This window comes from Gasterosteus aculeatus, chromosome 17 (genome assembly GCF_964276395.1).
Source record: "Gasterosteus aculeatus chromosome 17, fGasAcu3.hap1.1, whole genome shotgun sequence".
NCBI lineage: Eukaryota > Metazoa > Chordata > Actinopteri > Perciformes > Gasterosteidae > Gasterosteus > Gasterosteus aculeatus.
Genome location: NC_135705.1, coordinates 7,711,572 through 7,733,981, shown reverse-complemented (window position 1 = coordinate 7,733,981; position 22,410 = coordinate 7,711,572). Strand labels below are relative to the sequence as shown.

The 22,410-nt window shown below is 42.4% G+C and overlaps 2 protein-coding genes across 14 annotated transcripts in view; one reads left to right on the top strand and one right to left on the bottom strand.

Moving 5' to 3' along the window:
• cacna1da (calcium channel, voltage-dependent, L type, alpha 1D subunit, a) overlaps nucleotides 1-18,693 on the top strand; it is a 49,098-nt gene extending 30,405 nt beyond the window's left edge. For 5 of the 13 annotated variants that reach the window (XM_078091928.1, XM_078091932.1, XM_078091926.1 and 2 more), the window contains 23 exons: nucleotides 11-157; nucleotides 262-463; nucleotides 592-750; nucleotides 1,418-1,528; nucleotides 2,647-2,730; nucleotides 6,470-6,502; nucleotides 7,428-7,556; nucleotides 7,648-7,713; nucleotides 7,795-7,886; nucleotides 8,005-8,164; nucleotides 8,504-8,631; nucleotides 8,752-8,848; nucleotides 8,948-9,050; nucleotides 9,178-9,279; nucleotides 10,801-10,934; nucleotides 11,740-11,856; nucleotides 12,282-12,670; nucleotides 13,438-13,464; nucleotides 14,089-14,217; nucleotides 14,335-14,474; nucleotides 14,735-14,841; nucleotides 15,040-15,357; nucleotides 15,451-18,693. In XM_078091928.1, the coding sequence (XP_077948054.1) occupies nucleotides 11-157; nucleotides 262-463; nucleotides 592-750; nucleotides 1,418-1,528; nucleotides 2,647-2,730; nucleotides 6,470-6,502; nucleotides 7,428-7,556; nucleotides 7,648-7,713; nucleotides 7,795-7,886; nucleotides 8,005-8,164; nucleotides 8,504-8,631; nucleotides 8,752-8,848; nucleotides 8,948-9,050; nucleotides 9,178-9,279; nucleotides 10,801-10,934; nucleotides 11,740-11,856; nucleotides 12,282-12,670; nucleotides 13,438-13,464; nucleotides 14,089-14,217; nucleotides 14,335-14,474; nucleotides 14,735-14,841; nucleotides 15,040-15,357; nucleotides 15,451-15,756 (3,280 nt within the window). In that variant the 3' untranslated portion in view covers nucleotides 15,757-18,693. The remainder of the gene's footprint in view (nucleotides 1-10; nucleotides 158-261; nucleotides 464-591; nucleotides 751-1,417; nucleotides 1,529-2,646; nucleotides 2,731-6,469; nucleotides 6,503-7,427; nucleotides 7,557-7,647; nucleotides 7,714-7,794; nucleotides 7,887-8,004; nucleotides 8,165-8,503; nucleotides 8,632-8,751; nucleotides 8,849-8,947; nucleotides 9,051-9,177; nucleotides 9,280-10,800; nucleotides 10,935-11,739; nucleotides 11,857-12,281; nucleotides 12,671-13,437; nucleotides 13,465-14,088; nucleotides 14,218-14,334; nucleotides 14,475-14,734; nucleotides 14,842-15,039; nucleotides 15,358-15,450) is intronic. The other 8 variants (XM_040205028.2, XM_040205024.2, XM_078091924.1 and 5 more) reach the window with 7 other exon arrangements.
• LOC120835817 (parapinopsin) lies at nucleotides 17,571-21,585 on the bottom strand. The gene is made up of 4 exons (XM_040205081.2): nucleotides 20,953-21,585; nucleotides 20,474-20,802; nucleotides 19,660-19,902; nucleotides 17,571-18,981 (listed from the first exon to the last, which is right to left on the bottom strand). Exons 1-4 carry the CDS (start codon nucleotides 21,281-21,283, stop codon nucleotides 18,865-18,867), a joined length of 1,020 nt encoding a protein of 339 aa, XP_040061015.1. The 5' UTR covers nucleotides 21,284-21,585; the 3' UTR covers nucleotides 17,571-18,864.
• Between the last annotated feature and the right edge of the window lie 825 nt (nucleotides 21,586-22,410).

The window sequence follows — 22,410 nt, the reverse complement described above, 5'->3', positions numbered from 1 at the left end:
TTCCTCACAGGGGCACCTACATTCTGTATAAGGAAGGGGATGTGAACCAGCCAACCATCCACAAACGACAGTGGCACAACAGCGACTTCAACTTTGACAACGTGCTCATGGCCATGATGGCTCTGTTCACCGTGTCCACTTTTGAAGGCTGGCCTTCGTAAATATTTAATCCTATTAACACATTCTGATTTAACAACGGTTACAAAGGTTTGGGCTTGCAGGCAGGATGACATGTTCTCTGTCTCTGTGTTCTCCTCCCAGTTTACTGTACAAGGCTATCGACTCAAACAGGGAGAACTTGGGTCCCATTTACAACTACCGCGTGGAGATTTCCATCTTCTTCATCATCTACATCATCATCATTGCTTTCTTCATGATGAACATCTTTGTAGGTTTCGTGATCGTCACATTTCAGGAACAAGGAGAGAAAGAGTACAAAAACTGTGAACTTGACAAGAACCAGGTGAGAGTTCAGCGTGGTCACAGGGTTTGTTTGAGTGTGTGCCGGCTCACGTTAACACGCCGGGTTCCGGGTTCCAAGTACGTCATTGACATTAACAATTGAAACCAACTCTGTATTTCTCTGTGCAGCGTCAGTGTGTTGAGTACGCTCTGAAGGCACGTCCCCTGAGGAGGTACATCCCTAAAAACCCGTACCAGTACAAGTTCTGGTATGTGGTGAACTCCACGGGGTTTGAGTACATCATGTTTGTGCTCATTATGCTCAACACGCTGTGCCTGGCTGTGCAGGTAAGAAGTTACGCTGTATTTACACCGTTGACGCCGACCAGCTCTGGAACAAAAATGAAATAACGTTCGTTTAAATAACAGCAAAGTTTATTCAGAATTAGCACTCACATTAAATATATTTACAGATTACAATTTGAATGTGCTTATTGGTATTAAGTTCAGGGGTTATTTAATAATCACTCTGAAATAAAACATTTTGTTTTTTTGTTTTTGTTTATATGTGATAAAAAATTGGCAGTCAAGTCTACTTTGAAGTGTTGATCTTAGTGGCCTGATGTACCAAAAGATTTTCATTAGTACAGAGTAACTGCTTTCTGCCTTTAATGGTTCCTTAAGATGTGCATTTTACCACTATTAGTTGAACAGTTTTTAAATGCTGATTTTTGGCTCCCTCTACTGGTATTATGCCCAAATTGAATCTGCCAAGGGCAGGTTGTATTGATATAAGGAGATATTATTTATTTAGAATTATTTTTTTCAGCATACAACGTGATCCTTTAGGATAATTTGAAGGACACAGTGAATCTCTCTAGCTCTGTACTTAGTGACCATTGTTTTTGTTTTTTCATCTCACTGACCGGTCTTTGTTTTTTGTTAGTTAATGTTGTACATAATGTTCTTGCTGTACTCAAATAAACTCAAATCCTCTCCTTTTGCCTCTCCGTAGCACTACGGACAGTCAGCGCTCTTTAACTATGTAATGGACATTCTGAATATGGTCTTCACCACTGTCTTCACTGTTGAAATGGTTCTCAAACTCATCGCTTTCAAACCTCGGGTGAGCAAATTCCGTCTGACTCAAATAAGCACATTTCGCAAAACGTTTATCTATTACTTGAATGTTTAAGGATGACGCAGTGTATTTAAACTTGTGAAAACTGATGAATCAGCCCGTGTTTTATTTTGCCAATTTCCCTTCAACTGCGTGGCCAACAGTTCTGTGTTGCGAAGAAGGACAGGCTTCTAGTAAGAGACAACGTGTGGGTTGAAGTGCTGTTTTTCTTTTTTATCAAAGTAGCATTCACTGTCTGTCAAGTTCTGACAGCAGTGTTTCTGCATGTAACATTAATCTGAACATTGATTTGGTGCAGAAGTGTTCTGCAGCTTTGTTATGGCACCCTGCAGTGTTACAGTGAGCCCTTAAAGTAGACACATTATGAACATTCCACTTTGTTAGGTCTTCTACACGTTAATGTGTATTAACGTGTTGGGTAAAAGCTGTGGGTTTGCGCAAAACGTACCGTCGCGGAGCCTCTCGTTGTCTCATTAGCTTTAAGACCCCAAACAGGTCGTTTTGAGCAGAGCTGTTTTAGGCTGAGACATTTCATTCAGACCAAAAAGAAGCATATCAACTCGTGGTGAAAGGGCATTTCATGGCTCCTTTAAGCGCGCCAGCAGAGGCTCCGGTGTCTTTTTTTAACATTACCAGAGTCCGTATTCCAGTGTGAGACTTTCTGTTTGTGCTGATCTAACATCCAACTTGCCCACGACTCGCTCCACCTCACTCAGGGCTATTTCGGGGATGCCTGGAATGTGTTCGACGCCCTGGTTGTGATTGGCAGCATAGTAGACATTGTTCTCAGTGAGATTGATGTAAGTAAAAGCTCAGCTACGAGGGGACCCGCTGCTTCGTGACCTCTCTCTGTTCGGGCCAACTCGGCCCACACTGCCAACTTCCATGACACTGACTCTGACTTCTGGCTTTTTATCTGCTCAATTCTAATACTTGATTTCCCCTGTTCTCTCTTTTTGTCCTCCCATGACTCCTGCCATTTCATTAAATCCTCTCTGTTGATCATCTGTCTGATTCTCCCTCCCCTTCCCTTCCCTTCCCTTCATGATCTTTCTCTTTCGTTTCCAATCTTCATCCTTAAATGTAACGCCGTGCATTAACAGCACTATTTCGCTGATGCTTGGAACACATTTGATGCCTTAATTGTTGTTGGTAGCGTCGTCGATATTGCTATCACTGAAGTTAATGTGAGTACTACTTTTTTCTTCTTTACCGAGTTGAACTGAAGTCTTACAGAGAAGCCTCGTGGTAACTGGAAGAAGTGTTCTCAGCCTCTAGTGCAGTGATTCCCAGATGTTTTTTTTCTTGAGGATCCCGGAAAAGGATGTTAAATCTGTAGTTAAGCAAAGTTTTTTCAGTTTTTTCTCCATCTCTGATTTTGTTGATTGAAAGGATTTTAAGGTTCCTGAGGTAGCAAAGTAAAACAAAAGAAAAAAATAATTAATTTTAAGTCTGTTTGGAAACGTCTTTTGGGAAACACTTCTGTAGTGTCTTCAGTTCAGCCTCCAGTTCAACATATTATCAGCAAAACCAATAACTCCTTGGGCTGCTAAAACTTGACATTCGTATCGGCGAAAAGAAATTCTTGGTTGGCTTATTCTGTAAAGCTTCAGTTTGACCTTTATTTATGTCCTGCTGTTGTTAGTAATACATCCACAGTGCAGTGAGTGAGTGACCATCAGTCAGTATTTTGCTTCTGCTAAATATTTTATTATCAATGTGTTATAGTGCTTTGTTGCAGGGATCATGACAAATGTGCTGACTGTTAACTCTTGGATACGGGTCAAAACCAGGAGTCTCTCATTTTTCTGTGAAAAGTCTTACGGTTGTCTAATTCTTACTCTTGTTCATTTTGTTTCCATAGAAACTTGTAGAGGCAAGTATGGCAATTAACAAGACTGTTGTGTGTGTTTGTGTAACCTGTTACTCATAACAACTTTATCTCCGGGACCCCGTCTACAGGCAATCAAAAACCAAAAGTATCAATTTCATATTTAATCAACACAAGCATAAATAGATTTATGTCATTTTTGTTGACCAGTAACACATAAATTTCATTTTAATTAGAATTGAAACTTTATTTTAATATTCAAGTTGCTCTGAAAATCCATGTCCAGGCGCAATAGATGAATGGATACATTAGCCAACTGCAAAAATACGCTTCATGAAAACCCCATAAAAGAATGATTACGGACTAAGGACACTGTTGTGTTTGCTTTGAGTTTACAAAAACGGATCTTAAAGATTTGGAGTCAAACAAACACCAGGCTTGTTGAAGTAAAAGTTGTGATGATTGTGCGAGTCAGAGTTGCAGTGTTACAAAGCCTCTCGTCCTCCTTCTGAGTGCTCTCACATCTGAGCTGCAGTGCTATTTTTCTGGAGTTGTATTTCATATTTTCTGTGTTTTCTCAGTTTAAGTTCCTAAATGTGTGTCTGCATGACTGTAAACTTAAGTACTAACTTGGTTTAAAGCATACAAAGGTGGTGTGTGTAGGACAACATTTTTCTGCATGTGTGTTTAACATATGTACAGTTTATACTTTGTACGTTTGTGTGTGTGTTAATGTGGGGGATATGATGTGGATTTCACGAGGACAAGGACTGTCATGGTGGTTATTGTGAGGCACCTTTCGTTCACCATTTACACTTCATTTGTGGTTTGCAATGCATGTGTTTGTTGCCGTTTGTGTGATACAGCAAACTGAGTAGATCAGACAATAAACTCCATGTAATGAATTCTAATAGCTGATCTCTGAATAGCTGAAGAGTTTGCATTTTTGATTGATTGGCGTTTGCTGCCTACTCGCCCTTCAATCCATGAGCAGTTTGAATCTTAGCTTTTCACCCGACTGCTGTGCATGCTGGAGAGCGTCAGTCATTTACCCCCCCCCCCCCCTCCCCCCCTCTCTCTGCTCCATATCCCGCCGCTCACAGATGGCGCTCGGCCACTCGACCCATTCCCCACCGGTCAGTTTTTCCCATCGAGTCTTGTGAAGTTTGCTCTTTTCTCTCTTGCCATTCCTCTCGATCTTTACCTCCAGACAGAATGGCCCTGGAGCTCAGGACTTGGAATTGTCCACCCTAAACAACATTACGGATAATGTTACTGCTTGAAAAGCTGATAAATGTGATGAGATTTTCAAAAAATGATATCTTTTACTTTTTAGTTGTGTCGGCACAACGTGTTTTTGATTTAGTACATTACTGCCAAGTCAAACAGACAACTTTTAGTGACAAGGAGAGAAACATGAGCTTTCTGCAGCAATAAAAACTAGATCAGGCTTCATTTCTCAAGTCTCAGCATCCATTGATCAAACTGTTATTAGGTACTAAAAACGCCTCATCAGATGAAAACACACTGAGTTAGTCCTCATCTTTGTTCATTTACACTAAAGGTGGTGTGATGCAGCTGGGTTTGAGGTTCTTTGATGATCTTGTGTTTGTGTCTTTGTGAGTGATTGTCTGTGTTTTGTTCTGTCTTCCTGTAGTGAGCTCTTAAAGCTCAGAATGGAGCTCATGTGTAGTGCAGGTGTGTAGACTCCAGTCAGGTGCATGAACACAGTAACTCTCTTCTCTTTCCGCCTCTCTGCATTCCCTCTTCTTGCTGTTCCAGTATGACTCCGTCTGCTCTCACCTCCTATCCCAGTGGTGGTCTCCATCCCTGGTTTTCTCCCCCTCCCTCCCTGCTCTTCTCTCGCCTCTTTCTGCACCGGACTGTGCGAGTGTCCTGCTTATGGCAGTTCTGTTGCAGGGCACTCCTGACATGCATGAGTTGCTGCATTGCTATGAGTTCCCCGGTGGCTCCTCATTATACAAAAGATCTTGCGTGTGCGCGCAGTGCTTCCCCGGCAACGTGGCAATGCTCAGCGCATGCTCCATCAACGCTGTGGCCAGGATTACCTAAAGAACCTCCTCAGGCTTATTCTACATTTTTCTTTATAATTTCTGCTCATTCTGCACCTCATTTGGGAAGTATCGGGCCGAGGGATTTGAATGAATGAAACCGTATCTGTCGGGAGTCTCTCTTTGTTTTCATTGCTGATTCTCCCGATATGACTCTCGTCAGTATTAGTTAATCTCATTCTTTTGCAAAAATGCTGTAATCTTTATACAGGTTCAATCCAGCAGCCACCACTGTGATTGACTATACTTTGCACCTAAACTTTCTCTGTGTTGAAATGCTCGCTGGATACTGCTGATATTCTGTGATTTGTTGCTAATGTCATGAATCGGAAAAACAATAACTGTGTATGGGTGTGAGTTTGAGTGACCAAACAAACTATATTATTATCCTCGATCTTCTTTTGGTCAGAAAGCATTTTGCTGTGGAAAATGTGGATGGACTGAAAAAAAACGAATCATTTTCTATGTGTCGAGAAGAAAAACAGCAGACGCTGCTCTTATCATTACATGTTTTAATGACATCTGTTGTCAGTCAGTAAACGTCTCTTAAATCATTAGCTCATGAATCTCGGCCTCAGCCACAAAATCCAGTCAATCCCATCATCAGGAGTCACCATTGCACCGGGCGAGTGATAAAGTTGTGTGTCAGTCTTACATGTTATTAAGTAATTAAGTAATTTCATGTTGTCAGTCTGACAGGAAAGTCCTACCTGGGGATGTTAAGCTGTTAACCTGTTGTGTGGCAGTCCTTTAAAGTGTTTAGATGATGTGTTGCGTCCGTCATTGTGTTAAATACGTGTGCATAGACAATGATACATGAATGTCTGTCTCTGTCACATGGAAACAAGACAGTTTTGTCCCGTCAATGAGAAGAGTAGTGACTTTTGTTCTGTGTGCGTCTGGACTGACGTGTGCTGGCCGTTGTGGGAGACTTTTCCAATGTGATGTTTGTGTGTTTGGCCCAATGTGTGTGAGACCTGCGGGCCCTATGCAACACAATAATACAGGTCTTTGATTTTAAAGCCAACGGAGACGCCCGTGGTGGATGAGCAGGGGGTAAGATACTCCAAACCCCCCCCCCCCCCTTCCCCCCTCGCATTCCCTTCCCCCTTCAGGGACATGCCATGTTAAGGTCTGCATTGCGTTTGGAATTTTTTTATTTGAGTTTCTTTTCTTTCTCATGGTATGATCCCATCCTCTGTATTCTTCAAATCCCTTTTCTTGCATTGGCTTTCTTAGATTATCTGCATATATCTTTTCAAGAAACTTTTTTCCTGAATATTTGGACTTATTACAAAGGAGTGTGTCACTCAAACGTGACGCGGGATCTGTTAGGCGGGAGCGCTTTCTGTGCCGCTCCTCACGTTTGTGATGCTGACACTGCTCCATGGTCTCTGCCACCCTTCTTGTGCGGGGATGGTGACCCATGGACGACGCACGGGGTCAGGTCACCCTGCTCTGACCTGTGAACCCGCTTGCCGACCCACTGTGACTCTGCATGCAGTGACTCTGGACGGAAGGGGCCGCGCTTGTGCAGATATGGCCTTTTAAATATGACAAGGTTTTTCTCCAGCATGCTTTCCTCCTTGCTTCCTCCCTTGTAGGTCTTTACAGAGACAGGGCTCCTGACAGTGCATTTCAAGCTCACTATCAGAAACATATCGGCTGCAGATGCTCTGCTTTAAAGACTGTTTAATAACGATTGGACCAGAAATTGCTAAGTGTATTCTAATAACTGTACAACATATACACCATGTTGCCACTTCACACAAAACAAACCGTTCAATGAAAACAAACTAGCTTTACTTAAACACGCAGTTTTGCCGGATTAATGCAGTGCTGCTTTCTCAGCCCACATGTGTCTGATACCCGGGTCTCAGTTCTGACCCTCTTCATCCCGTAAGGTGCAGCCAGGTGCTCTGTGTCCGCCGCATGCGCTGCATCTCTACTGTCCTCTGACTCTGGACCTGTTTCTCCTCAGAACACGGAGGACAGTGCGCGCATCTCCATCACCTTCTTCCGTCTGTTTCGAGTCATGCGGCTGGTCAAGCTCCTCAGCAGAGGGGAGGGCATTCGCACCCTGCTTTGGACTTTCATCAAATCCTTCCAGGTGAGGTGTAGTACAATTATCTTATTGGGGACTGGGGGATACAGTAAGGTTAAACGTGCTAATCTCTTTCTTCCCTCTCTTTTGTCTGAAGGCTCTGCCATATGTTGCTCTTCTGATAGCCATGCTGTTCTTCATCTACGCTGTCATTGGCATGCAGGTTGGTAACGGAATGAACCCATTTCCACCAAGCGTTGGTCTGGTTGCAGTTCAATTCATGCGAGCCATTTTTCTGCTCAAGGTGTTTGGAAAGGTTGCCATGGTGGACGGCACGCACATCAACAGGAACAACAACTTCCAGACTTTTCCTCAGGCCGTGCTCCTTCTCTTCCGGTGTGTAGGTGTTTAGGGGTCAGGGGTCATCAGGAAAACCTGTTTCCCTTTGTCAATAGTCCGCTGCATGACTTAGTTGAGTCATTTTTGCGTCCGCCGTGCCTGTCCGTTGCACCAGGTGCGCCACTGGAGAGGCGTGGCAGGAGATCATGTTGGCCTGCATGCCGGGGAAACTGTGCGACCCAGAGTCCGACTACAACCCCGGGGAGGAGATGACGTGTGGCAGTGGATTCGCAATAATTTACTTCATCACCTTCTACATGCTGTGCGCCTTCTTGGTACGCACACATTTTAAACAAGTGTTTGTTTTAATACAAGTTATTTACATCTCAGCATTAGTGGAATACCACGAGATTCATGATTTTTATATATTTTTATATTATAACATATGATCTATGTTTGAAAGAATGTCTTTGCTGCAGCAGAGTATAGTAGCTGCACATATTTGCTTATTTACAGGCCGATGCAGCAGATATTCCATAAATTAGAGAACTGAACACTAATATGACATTTACCAAAATTCAGATATATTGCAACCTAGATCACTCAAGAACAACACATTCAACAGATGTGTCTGGTGATTGTGTATGTGAAAACATTTTCTTCTGCCACTCCAGATTATCAATCTGTTTGTGGCCGTCATCATGGACAACTTTGACTATCTAACACGTGATTGGTCAATTCTTGGTCCACACCACCTCGATGAATTCAAGAGAATTTGGTCAGAGTACGACCCAGAGGCTAAGTATGTGTTTTATTACCGTCAGTATCTGAAAGTATTTAGCATTCATCTTTCTGTGCACTGATTTTTCTTGAAAGTACTTTGATAGTTAATGTTTCATATCTGGGGGTTTTCTTTATAAAGGGGCAGAATTAAACATCTGGATGTTGTGACACTTCTTCGTCGTATCCAGCCTCCTCTCGGCTTTGGCAAACTGTGCCCTCACAGAGTGGCTTGCAAGGTCTGTCCTCCCTTATTTGATTATCTACTTTACAAAATGCAAACAGACCTACTGAGGAGTTCAGCATGTTAAATGCATGTATGTGCTCTCTTCTGTCAGAGGTTGGTTGCCATGAACATGCCCCTGAACAGTGATGGCACCGTCATGTTCAACGCCACTTTGTTTGCTCTGGTGCGCACGGCCCTGAAGATCAAAACAGAAGGTAGGAGCCAAATATGTATCCCATTAACCGGCTCTGCTTCTAAAAAAATACGTAAAGCGCACTGCGGTCGCACAACTCTGTTGTGATCACAAACTATGAGCTAGTGCGCTGTTTTATATACCTGCAGGTAATCTAGAGCAGGCCAACGAAGAGCTGCGAGCTGTCATCAAGAAAATCTGGAAGAGAACCAGCATGAAGCTGCTGGACCAAGTGGTGCCCCCTGCTGGTGGTTAGTGGAATCGGCCAATGAAATCACACACACACACAGTGTGTGACACACAGATCAAGTTGATGCCGCCTTTACATGCAGACACACACACACACACACAGAAGATGCTGGCTTTTTGCATAAAATTACAGAAAGCTCTTTCATATCGATGTCCTGAAATCGATGCTCACACACAGGTGAAGCTGTATTGTGCTGTTTCTGCTCTGCTCATTTTCTCCTGGTCGTCCCTTCAGCAGTGTGTTTCTTATACGTGTGTGTGTGTTGATCCACACTCCTCCTTCCTGCCCTGGATGCTGATGGAGGCCAGTGACCGTCTGCTGGGCTTTAGGCTTGCATGGCCTCGTAGACCAAGTGCATGCTCTGTCTTCCTAACTAATACGTCTCTCGTTTCCTGTTTATCTGTCTCTCTTTCTCTTTTCTCAGTTTCTCTGACTCGCTCTGTTGTCGTAATCTCTGTCCTTTTCTCACGGCTTGAGCTTCCACAGCTTATTCTTCTCACACTTTTATATATCTGTATCCAAACTCTGAAGCACTTCAGAATATTCTGAAGCAGTTCTGTTTTAGGGTGGTGGCATGGAACTAGTGTTGCCTCTCTCTCCGGTCTCTGTCCCCAGCGTTCTTGTTCAAAGTGATTCAGACCCCTGCTTCAGAATGATTCTCACACACTCTTCCAATGAATACAAATTCAAATGGGGAAAAAAAATACACCCGTGAATGTGGATGTTTAACCGTGAACAGTTTTGAGTTTTAAGGAGAACCTCACTGACTAGTAGACATATAACAAACAGGCATACATGAGGACAAACAGGTTTATACAAACATACTGACATGTATGATGCATACTGTAGATCTGCTTGCTTGCATGTGTTAAAGAGGTAAATGAAATGGCACTCTCTGACGTTTAAAACAAATAATTAGTTAAATTAATGGCAGTTGTACCAAGATAAATGTAAGTATTTAAAAGGTTTGTTTTGCAGCCCCTAATTTCACTGCTAATTACAGTAAAATCATAATTTATGTTTATTTGTTGTCTATTGGACTTTGAGTCTTCTCATCCCGTCTACGGAAGCAGGCACAGAGAGGTTACTCACAGCCTTATTGTGTGCTATTCAAACAAGTTAAACCATCAAATTAAAACAAATTAAAAAACAATTATAAATGTAATGTAGAAGATATCAGCTTTTAATTGTCATCTAAGGCTCTTTAGATGTAGAAAGGCACAGACACATTGAGGGTTTGCAGCAATTATTAGATTTTCTTGTTTTTAACAAAGGATTTCAAGTGGTGCAGATGGAGGTACAGTATATACACCATCATGATGGATGTATATAATCAGGATATTCATTATTTCTTTGGTTGATTCCGGGTTGGAGAGTGCCTCCCTTGTCTGTAGCCCTGAGGAGAAGAATCCAAAATTGATGGAGACTGGAGTAGAAAGGAGAAGAGTCTCTCCTCTCTCCCAGGGTTCTGTGTGTCGTGACCTGCTGACACAGGAAGCGTTTGTGTGGTCTGTTCACTCAGATGATGAGGTAACCGTGGGGAAGTTCTATGCCACCTTCCTGATACAGGACTACTTTAGGAAATTCAAGAAACGTAAAGAGGAAGGCCTGGTGGGTGCTCACCCGTCGCAGAACAACACAGCTATCGCTTTACAGGTGAGTCTCTTCTTGGTTGTATTGAGATTGTTTGAAAACGTGGATTCATGAGCATTGCGATTCGGTTGTGTTGACTTAGTAAAATGTGTCTTTGTGCATTTCATTCAAATGCCATTATGTCTGCTAATGTTATGGTTTATTATCCAGCAGGACGTTCATGATCTTGGTTTACAGTATGAATCTGCTACTGTGCTTTTTTCATGTTTCCAATGTGTGAGTTTGTTGTTTGTGTATCTGTGTCTTTAGATACCATAGATGCTGATGTTAAGCGTATGTCATCGTCTCCAACCATATTTTCATGTGTTTTCACAATTCACTCATCGATTTGTGATAATTCACATGCAAAGCTTGTCGCCATTTCTGTTACCTTTACAATGTACTGTGTGATATATGGCGACAATGCAACACCATATATCAATGTGAGACAGTAAACATGACCAACCTTTAATTTAATTCCAGTCACATTTTCTGTGTATTGTGCTACTTTGGTTAAATACACCTATAAAAAGAGCAAAGGAAGAAAAGTAATTATTCCTTCCATCTTGCAAAGCGCAGGTGGATGCTACTTGAGACATTTCAGAAGAATAATCCTTGCAGCAGGTTGCATTGAGGAGAGCACATTTGTCTGTCTGTGTGTTCTCATCTCTCACAGTCCGTCAGTACTGTTAATGTCAGGTGTTGCATATTCCAGCACAGGTGTGTATGTATGCCCAGTATGTGTGGTGGTTGTGACTGTATGACGTACGATGTGTGAGATGAAGGTTCCTCGCTGTAGCGTTTAGCCCTCTTATTGTCATGGTTACAGGCTGGCCTTCGCACGCTGCATGATATTGGGCCCGAAATTCGACGAGCGATATCATGTGATCTGCAAGATGACGAGCTAGTAGACTTTATTCCAGAGGAAGACGAGGAAATTTATAGGGTAATTAATTTAATTTTATATGACAGGAGGACATGTGGCAACATATACGTAACATTGGGCATGTAAAGTTACTGACGGGTGTTTTTTATTTTTTTATGAAGCTATCTATAAAAGAAAATATACTCGTAGTAGTAGATTTATTGTCTTTAATTAATAAAATAAATTAAAACAAATTAATATCTAGCTTTTTTGATCATTTGGTTTATTTTGGCCTTCTTTTGTTTTTCCTTCATTTCAATTCAAACAAAAGTGCATTCATTTTTGCTCACAGCATGTGGCATGAACCAGCTTTTAAACTTCTTTTTGCTCATACAATTTCCAAAAAAGGAAATCAGCCCTCAGACTTAACATCAATAGCACATTTGTTCTGCCGCTTCGAGACAAATGGAAGCTCTGGAGGTTTTAATTTGAACATTCCTCCGCAGCGTAATGGTGGACTCTTCGGTAACCATCTCATGAACGGTGGTCACCGGCGATCTAACGGCCACCAGACCAACGCCACGCAGCGGCCTCTGCAGGTGCAGCCCCCACCTCACTACGCCCACATGGATCAGCCGGTGGGACGCCTGTCGCGAGCCAACGCAATGTCCCACCCCAATCACCATCACCACCACCACCACCATCACAACCGCCACCACAACTCCTATGGCAAGTCCCCGAAATCCACCAACATCAACCTCAACAACGCCAACGCGTCCAGCCTGCCCAACGGAGGGCACCATCGTTATTATGAACATGCACCTCCCAATGGGTACCCAGGTCTTCGTAACTCCTACTACGACTACGACAAGCCACGGACCCCCCAGGGACAAAGGTACGCCCCATCTTCCGCCTTTGCTCTCCTGCAGAAAAAAAACACAATGGATTAATTTGTGAATTTGCCCAATGGAGAGATGGAAAAAATAGACAAAAAGACTTCATCTAAGATGCTTTCTTAGTCCTTTCAAATAGTTCTCGGACTGAAAAATATTTTTAAAAAACTGTTTCTGTGATTCATGTGCTCGCTGCAACGAGAAGGAAATGTTGCTTTAAATTACCAGCTTTTGCAAAGGGTTTTTTTCAACAGGCAGGACTTGGCTTCTTATTAAAACCTTTCCTTTTCACAAACCTTTATTGTAAACCCTTCACATTATAATTCACTGACAGTTCATTTCGTAAGTGATCAATAGTGCACTTATCTCATGATTTCCCATTCACTGTTTATTCAACTGCTATTGGGCCTGTTTTTTTTAGCACCCAATACGGTTGGGGGACAATTTCATTGCTGCTCCTTTACAAAAGACAAATGATTTTTGGTTTCTTTCTTATCTCAAGGAGAGAAAATGGAATTGTCAACCAGCACTTGTGTCCACATCCGCCATCCCACTCTATCCTCCTCATACATACATATGAGAATGCTGTATATGTTTCATATACTGTATGATATATATAGACATACAGTATATATATATATATATATATATATATATATAGATATATATGTCATGCTTTCTCCGTCCTTTTTCATTGTGTTCTCTCCTCCCTTTCTCCTTCCTAACCAAAATGCTTTCTCTCAACCATCCCTCTGCTTTCTTGGGACAGAAGGCGCTACTATGAGACCTATGTTAGGTATGTTGCTTTTCTAGGTTTGGCTCCAGCAGTATGTCTCAACAGCAAAAGCAGGACTTTATTTTTGTGTTCGTTTAAACTATTTTGATTTGGTTTTGAAGTCGGCTAATGGCTTTTATCCATGTTAAGTCAGTCAGCTGTGTGTTTGCCAGTCCGCCTCTGGGTGTCATCTGACTGTTATAACGCAGTTTTGTCAACGCTTTGAAACGGAAATAACATAAATGTTATTAATATCGCTGAGAGCAGCACTTCTTTATACATGCGTTTGCTTCGCACAAGCACCCAAACGCTCTACAACAAGGAAGTGTAACACTGGTTCTGAAAAAAAAGTCCTACACTTAGTTCACTCCAGAGTGGATCTGGTTTTGATTATTTGTATAAAGGTCCTCAGGGTGGATGACATGTTGACAGAGTGATGCTCTTCAGCCCGAAACCTCTGCCTGTTGTCTTGGTTTGGGTGTGGTTAATATTGACAGAGTGATCGGTTGCATTGCTGTCCCCATTGAGACAGACAATGGGGACCCCTGAGTGTGCATGGCAGTGCATGGCCATATTCCAGTTACGCCACTGAACAGCAGCAACGTGCGCGACCCGGTGACCCTTGTGCGCTGACCTTTTCATCAGGTCACACGGAGTAGACGCACACCACCCCACCATCCGCAGGGAGGAGGAGTTCGATGAAGACCGTCTTTCTGGGGAGTATTACAGCGGGGAGGAGTTCTATGAAGACGACAGTATGCTCTCAGGGGACAGGTATTACTCTTTTGGGTAGTTGTATGTGCAGCTGTCTCAGAATAGAAAACATGCACAAGGGTTTATAAAGAATTACAAACTCAACGGTCTCTTCAGGGTTTTTCCGTATGTTGACAGGTATCAGAACAGTGACGCGGAGTACGAGACTCCAAAAGGTTACCACCACCCCGACAATTACTATGACGACGACGAACAGCCTCTTTACCGCGACTCACGGAGGTCACCAAAGAGACGGCTGCTTCCTGCCACGCCTCAAGGTATTGTGAGCCCATGAATCCCGTAGCGTGAGCACGGTTACAATATACATACTGTGTCTACGCACTAAATGGTCATATTTTAAATAAACAGAATAAAAGCGCAAACGTAGACCCTTTTCACACAGCTTCCCCTATTAACCGTGTTCATACCAACGCGTTTAACACCCACTGTATGATTTACCCATCCGACCCGCCCCGTTTGCACACTGTCAAAGCTTCCTGCATGAGGTCATTCACAGCTTCCCTCCTGACTCACTCAGGTCACAGAAGGCCATCCTTCAACTTTGAGTGTCTGCGCAGGCAAAGTAGCCAGGACGAGCTTCCACATCAGCGTACTGCTCTACCACTGCACCTCATGCAGCAGCAGGTAACACAGGCTGCACATCCCTCGCGTTTGCTCACCTACATGTTTTTGAACACTGCATCACATCTTTGACATGGTTTCAATCAATGGATCATTTTCCTTTAAATTAGTGATTATCAGATGTGCACCGCCCCCCCTGGCCGTGTTAGTAAAGCGTGCCAAGGTCAATATTTTGTCCTTTTTCTTTCCCCGATGCAACAGGTTATGGCCGTAGCAGGCCTGGACTCCAGCAGAGCCCACCGCCTCTCCCCCACCCGCTCCACCCGCTCCTGGGCCACTCCCCCCGCCACACCGGCAAGTAAAGACCAGTCGCCCTACTACACGCCTCTCATCCGCGTGGACCACCCACACCGGCAGAGTGTCGCCAGCAGCCAAGTGTCTGTGCGAAAGAGCTCCTGGTACACAGATGACCCGGAGTTCTCCCAGAGGATGTACTCACCTGTCCACCTGCAGGTGCCTCCTGAATACCACAACCAGTACCACCAGAAGAGAGGCAGCGCCACCAGCCTCGTGGAAGCGGTGAGTTTTAGACAAGTGAAAACGTGACAAGCCAGATGACTTCGACAAGAGAAATCCGCAGTGACGTTGTTTTCCTCTTTTTCTACGGAGCAGGTTTTGATATCAGAAGGGCTCGGGAGGTACGCCAAGGATCCCAAGTTTGTCGCCGCCACGAAGCACGAGATAGCCGACGCGTGCGAGATGACAATAGACGAGATGGAGAGTGCAGCCAGCCACCTGCTGAACGGAGGGATTGCCCCGAGCGTCAACGGGGTCAACGTGTTCCCACTGCTGACTCCGAGCGACTATGAACTGCAGGACACTGCAGCCAGCTACAGCGACGAGGAGCCGGAGACGGAACCGAGAGCTCGTTACGAGGAGGACCTGGCGGACGAGATGATCTGCATCACGACTTTATAGCAGTGGCTGGATCCGACTGGAATCTGTAACTTAGAAACTTGTCAGACTAAAACCAGTGAAAATATATATATATATAAAAAAAATAAATGCATCTGTTGGCTCTGACCAAAAGAAGTGCCTTTTACATTGAAGAGAAAAGGCATATAGAAGAGTGACACATTAGTCCCGTTCATTTAATTGTTCTCATAACACAGAGCTCGATACCACCACTGCTGAGCACAGAGGGCCGGACTGCGCCCCCCCCCTGTCGAAGGCCTTGAGCTGGAGGTGACATACAAGGTTCAGCCTGCCGGCCATCAGACGTGTTTATAACAACGACGCCAGTGAAAAATGGACCAATTGGCAAATGTGTGAGATACTCTCTATGGCAGGTCTCTTAACGGTGATGACAATCAAAAGTACGATGTCATTACCTCGGTCACTTTATTAAGGTTTGGCATATCATGCAAGTTTTCAATGCAAGCATAGAAAGGCAGATCTCCTTCCGTAGTTGTTAGCATGAGTCGGTCCCTTTGTTGTTGTTAATGCTGAACGTTTAATGATCGCTACAGCTGAGTCAAAAAAAATGAAGAGCACTTGTAGAGTTGTACCAGATTATGCAGGAAATATTTGTCCTACTTATAGCATCATTCAACTTGAGGTATGTACTTTTGAAGAAACAAAAGCATTTGTGATGAATGCACTAGCAGGCAGGTTATTTCAAATTCTTAGAATATCCTGATTAATATTTCATAGTTGATATGCTGTAAATTGTATTATATGAGAAAATAAACTTTGTAAAGAGATATTCTATATTTTGTAATTATGTATAATTTAAAAGATCAGCAATACGGACCCTTTTACTGCTCCTATGCTATAGAAACAGACTAGTATCTTATTTGGTTGATTCAGATATTTATTTGCCTTTTTTGCTAATATGCACCCATTATTTTGCCTATATGAAAAAAAGGATTTTTAAGAGGTTCTACTTGTGTGACATCACTTCTGCACAAGATATGCAAATGACTTTGATTCCTTAGCTTTGGAGCATTGAACCAACACCAGTTACATAAGGTTAAGCCCCTTTCAAAAGGAGCATTTTATGGATCCAGCGCTGAAATTCTTTACAGATGTGATGAACACGTTCGTTTGCATATTTTGTGCAGGGCATGCACAATAATTTAAAATGCATAGTGCATTAACAATGCTGCTTTCTTAGTTGGTTTCTAAGTCAAACCGAGGTTTCGTCAGCCCCCACTGAAATGCCTTTTTGCTGCTGAAAGAATGAATAATGGTGGATGGTAATAACAGGGATAAATTAATATTTCTCATAGCTTGTGCTGGGATTTTTCATGACATGCTCTTTGTTGATGGTGTAATTACATTGAACCTTTGTACTGAATCTTGGCAATCACATCTTAGCCTTCATGTCGCGTGCGAGTCCTTGCAGCCTGGTGGTGGCAGGAGGCGCATGCACACATCCAAAGGTCAGAAACTGTCCAGCTTGTGTTGTAGGTGGAAGGGCAGAGGGTGTCCTGGTGTCAGGGTGCTGGAGAGAGGCTAAGCAATACTAAACCCTCGCCCCTTTCTCTCTCAGCCGGCCTGGTTCCTCCGTTCAGTGCAGTATACCTCGTTAGGCAACAGTGACAAACATATCATTGTCTCAACTTAACTGTCGGTCATAGTGTCCCACGGTGGAGTCTTTGATTGGGTGGGATTGAACCTTTTGTGTTTTTCCCCTTAATTAGATTTATGAATAAGAAACCTCACCCAGTATGCATAAAGAGGAGCAACGGAGCCAACAAGTTGAAACAAAAGACAACTAAATATCTTGACGTTTTTATTTTTTATTTATATATTACAATACGGTTACTGGAATAAATAAACGGAAGTGGGCTTTTTCAGGCATTACCATTGAGAAAAGTTTGAATTAGCCGACATTTAGGGTTAATGTGTCGTTCATGAGTGTTTGAATTGTAGGCGGGTGCGTACTGTACTCTAATTTAACATAATACTGTCATGAAAATGTAGGTTTTCCATTTTGTGTGCACATTGAAAGGGCTCTTTGAATTGTTTGTGAGTGGAAAAAAAAAAGTGTTGTAGTCCTTTTGTTGATGACTGTCATATAAAAGGACCAATGCACATAACAGGCACATTGTACTATTCGTAGCAATTACAGTACTGATGAACTGAAGATATGCATTATTTTGTAAACACTTTTAAAAGTTGTGTTAAACTAAAGATGAAAATAACTTACTTTTACCTCATGTCAGGGTTTCCTGAAAGAAGAAAATGATGATTTGTTTCAGTCTATACCAATGGTATTTAAATATTAGCACATAGCTGTTTGTCTTTGCACAAGTGACTGTATAGTGCTTTTGTTTCTCCTTTTTCTAAACAGATTTGTGTATTAAGGTGAGACATTTTTGTACTTTTTGTGGATGTGTGTATGGTTTAGTGGAATCTATATTTGTCATTTACACCTCATCTTACAATGCTGGGAATGAAAGAGTGTTGAAAAATATTTTCAAGGTGCAATGTTTCTCTGTTTGCAGGTAGAGAAAAAAATTAAATGGTAAGGTACCAGCTTACAGAGAAGCACATATTGATTTGAACGTTTCTATTAGTTTTCTTCATATTGTTACAATTATAATTACTATTGCAACTATTAATGTTCTGAAAGCTGTATTAAAATAGAAGATAATGTAAAATATGTACAAAAGTATGAAAAGACCCATGGTAATGTTCTCTACTTGAAAGTCTTGATATTTGCTCCTTAATGTTTTTCTTCAGTAAAAATAATTTCTCTTAGTAGCAAATGCTTTACTATGACCTTCTAGGTTTTTTATCAATACATATTTTGTATTTTTCGTTTAATTTTGGCCTTGACTTTATTTGAATCGATAATGACATTTTATTTTCTATTGATCATCATTGAATAAACTTATGCTGAATTAGTGTTCTGGTTTATTCGCACCCATTTGTGGTAAGACACTGGACAACCGTCTGTACTTGCGAAATGAATCAGATCGTCAAATCACCTATAAAATTCCAATTAATCACAGTTTAAACACACAAGCACGATGTAAACATGACATTACATTTCAGACAAAGACAGCTGCAGGCGTGTCAGGCAGGGGACACTTTGCTGGGGGAAATTTCCACAGTTGTCGCCGCCTCTGACGCCTCTTCGTCGTCCAACGGCTCTTTACAGCACAGCAGGAAGGGAACTGCGTATTTACGAAACTGTCAAAAACAAAACCAGCCATAGAATTAAAAGTTAAAAAACACCTCCACCACTTTTGATGTTAAGTTTCAGACACCAGTCACCATGTAAAATACAGCCAAACCTTATACATTTTTTTTGCTATATAATTATAAGTAACTAATTAATAACTATAATGTTGAATATACCACAACCACTAATGATGGCATGTTTCAATTTCCTGTTTTGAATTCCTAAGCAGTATAAAAAGTTCATTCATGACCCTCTGTGAGTTATGACTGCAATTTAGTTCTGGACAAAAATAATGTCATTGTAGTTATGTAAAATATTTCTTCATAGGAAAAGTTCTACTTAATTGTTCACTAAGATTGTACATTCAAAAAACATTATGATGGTTTATATCTGCTCACAACTACATAATTCTGAATCTACTTTTGTTATAATATAATCGAACGAAGACAAGAATAAAATAATTCTATTATAAATACTTTATAGTAGGAGAAGACTTAAATGAATCAAAGAGATATTGTTACATTCAGAATTTGATACGTCTCAGTCAAGGTTTGCTGTACATAAACACCACTAGATGGTGTTAAAGTGACGTATTTTAAAGCTGATTCACAAGAAGCTTTTCCAACAATGTCTTCGTCCTATCTGGCTATGAATGAAGTTGTTATCTGTATGTGTTGTTAAATTACCTGTTTGTTGAGGTAGATGTAGATGATAGGGTTAAACACAGTGCTGCTCTTGGCCAGGTAAACGGGCACTGTGCCCACCAACGCGTGAATCTCCACTTTAGGGTTGTAGACCACCAGCATGGCCAGGCTGGCGTAAGGCAACCAGCTGATCAGAAACGTCAGGACCATCAGAACCACCATGGAGGCCACCTTCATCTCTCCCTTAGCTACTGCGCCGCCTTCCAGACAGGTCATCTTTGATACCTGTAACGCAGAATTAAAATAGTCAGGGCCACTGGTTGTCTCACAAGACATCATATCATTAATTGCTGAAAAAATACCCCAAAGATACCAACGCCATAGTAAAAATACAACGTCTGATTGCAAATACAACCTGCACTGGTTCAGTAGAAAATGAACCATGTGAGATATAGTGATACGATCACTGATGCAACAAGTATGTCGCATTTTATAGCTGGTCGAGGTGGAGCTAATTTTAGAAATCTAGTTAGTTTAGTCCGCTGGTTGCTAACATATGGTGACCAGATGTGACTTTTCTCTCTTTCTCTCCCTCTCACTCCCTCTCACTCCCTCTCTATTTCTAGAACCATTGGAGAAGTTTGGCAGACTTTTAAAAAATGAATTGAGCTTTGAATTGAGGGGTAGCTGAAATACTATTCAAATGTCATTTGATAAAAATCTTGAACAAATGCAGGAAAAAGGTTATCTATATGTTATATATTCCCCTGTTAAGTGTACAATGAAAATACTTAAGAACGGCACCCCAAAATTAGAACTTAAGTACATACTTTCCAGCTCAGTTGTAAATGCTTACCTGGTGTAATGTCCACATTAGCTTTGTGTAGGATGCCAAGATAAGGGCGAAGGGAACCGCAAAGCACACAGCAAAGTAAGCAACAATGTAGGAGACGTTTTTGGGGTCTTGGTTGTGCCAGTCCGGTGCACAGGACGTCCCGACGCCCTCCAGCTCATACCTGCCCCAGCCAAACAGGGGGGGTAAGTTCCAAGAGAGGGACCACAACCAGGATATGGCGATACCTCCAACTGCATGCTTTTTTTGGAAAATGATCTGACCCAACGGTTTACACACAACAAACATCCTCTCCACTGCAATCAGAGCAACTGTGCACAGAGATGTGATGCCTGCGGACACGTGAGGGAAAGCAAAGTCAGGGGTGCACGAGAGAAACTGGGCCATGCCTGAAAAATGCAAGTGAACGTTTATCCGTTTCCTAAAATGTAGCTTCACAGAGGAAAGCATGTCACCTGTACTGTGCTGCTCCTTTCACTCACCGAACAAGGACACCGCAAAGCCCTCCATCACGCAGCCACTTCTTCCCAGGGAGAAGTACCCCTGGGCGTTGTTGACCACAGACAGCACCCCTCCGGTCATTGCTGTACCCAGGTCAGCCAAAGCCATGTTCACCAGAGCGTAGTTGAGCGGCTGCCTCAGCTGCTTGTGCATGAGGGTCACAATGATCACCGTAGCGTTGAGTACGATGGCTGGACCGGTGAATCCGGCCATGATGATGGAGAGGATGATGAAGCCGGTGCGCGATAGAGGGGGTTCCCCATGTGGGCCCGTGTAGGCGGAGGAATTTGAGAAAGTGTGTGAGGGTTGCATGGATGCAGAGCTTTAGAAAAAGTGGTCAGGTCGCAGAGCTCCTTGGTGTGGACTATCTCACTACTGGAGGGTGACGGCTGAGATTAAATGGCCACAGTCTAAGCATAAGTCCTCCAGATCTGGATTTAACAAAAAGTAATTCCTACAAAAGACGATCCTTGACCCCTCACCTTTTGCTGGATTGTAAACGCACTTAGGCTGCACAGTGCTCCTCTACAGGATCGCTCCCCCAAGCAAGTGTAGAAAAAGACTTGATCAGTGGAGTTGTGTCTGTAAATATTTTAAAAGTTGACCAGGCTTTGTGGTTCCCCCTCTCGCCTTCGCTTTCCTTACATAAACCAGGGATCAGAGAAAGTTTAACCTGCTGTGAGGTCAACTTATTTATAGAGCGTATGTAACAACAATAGCTGTTTACCAAACTGCTCTACAGAATCATTCAAGTATATTTATATTTTTAAAATCAATTCCAGCTAAATAAATGAGATTATGTGGTTATGCGGTGTAACTTCTTGGTAGTAGTTGGCTGCTGCATTGTGGAAAAGCTTCAGGTGAGACAAGTATGACTGACTTACTCCCAAATACAAGAGAGTTACAGCCATGACGAGTAAAAGATAAAATATTTTATCTCTGCATACTGATAAATCAGTATGCAGAGCTGAAAAGTTTCAAATCCTCTTCCAGCTGCGCAACCTATTGGCCAACATAATGTTAGAAAACTCCATTAAACCCGGTTTAGCTTATCCTCCTGACCTCAGATCACCATGTTCACTGAGTCTTCCGCTAAACAACATTGTGAACGTGATGTAAAATCAATTCCTCTGAAGCGTCTCCGGCTGCTTTTTATGTCCAACGGATGATGATGTGCTGGCACCGGTGAGCTAAAGAAGAAATCTGTTTTGCTGCAGTGACGTCCCATTTAACCCTGTTGGTATTCGTCAAATGGCGAAGTAACTGGTTAACCTTTTAATGACGTAAGCATTCAAATATCTAAGCGAGGATCTGTTATAAATACTTTTCTACTAAGTATGTCATAAACACTGTGTCCGATTGATGATATGCTAGACATAACATCAGAGCCTCATTTGTGACTGTGACAATGGGAAAGACCTTTTAAGCACATATGGTTC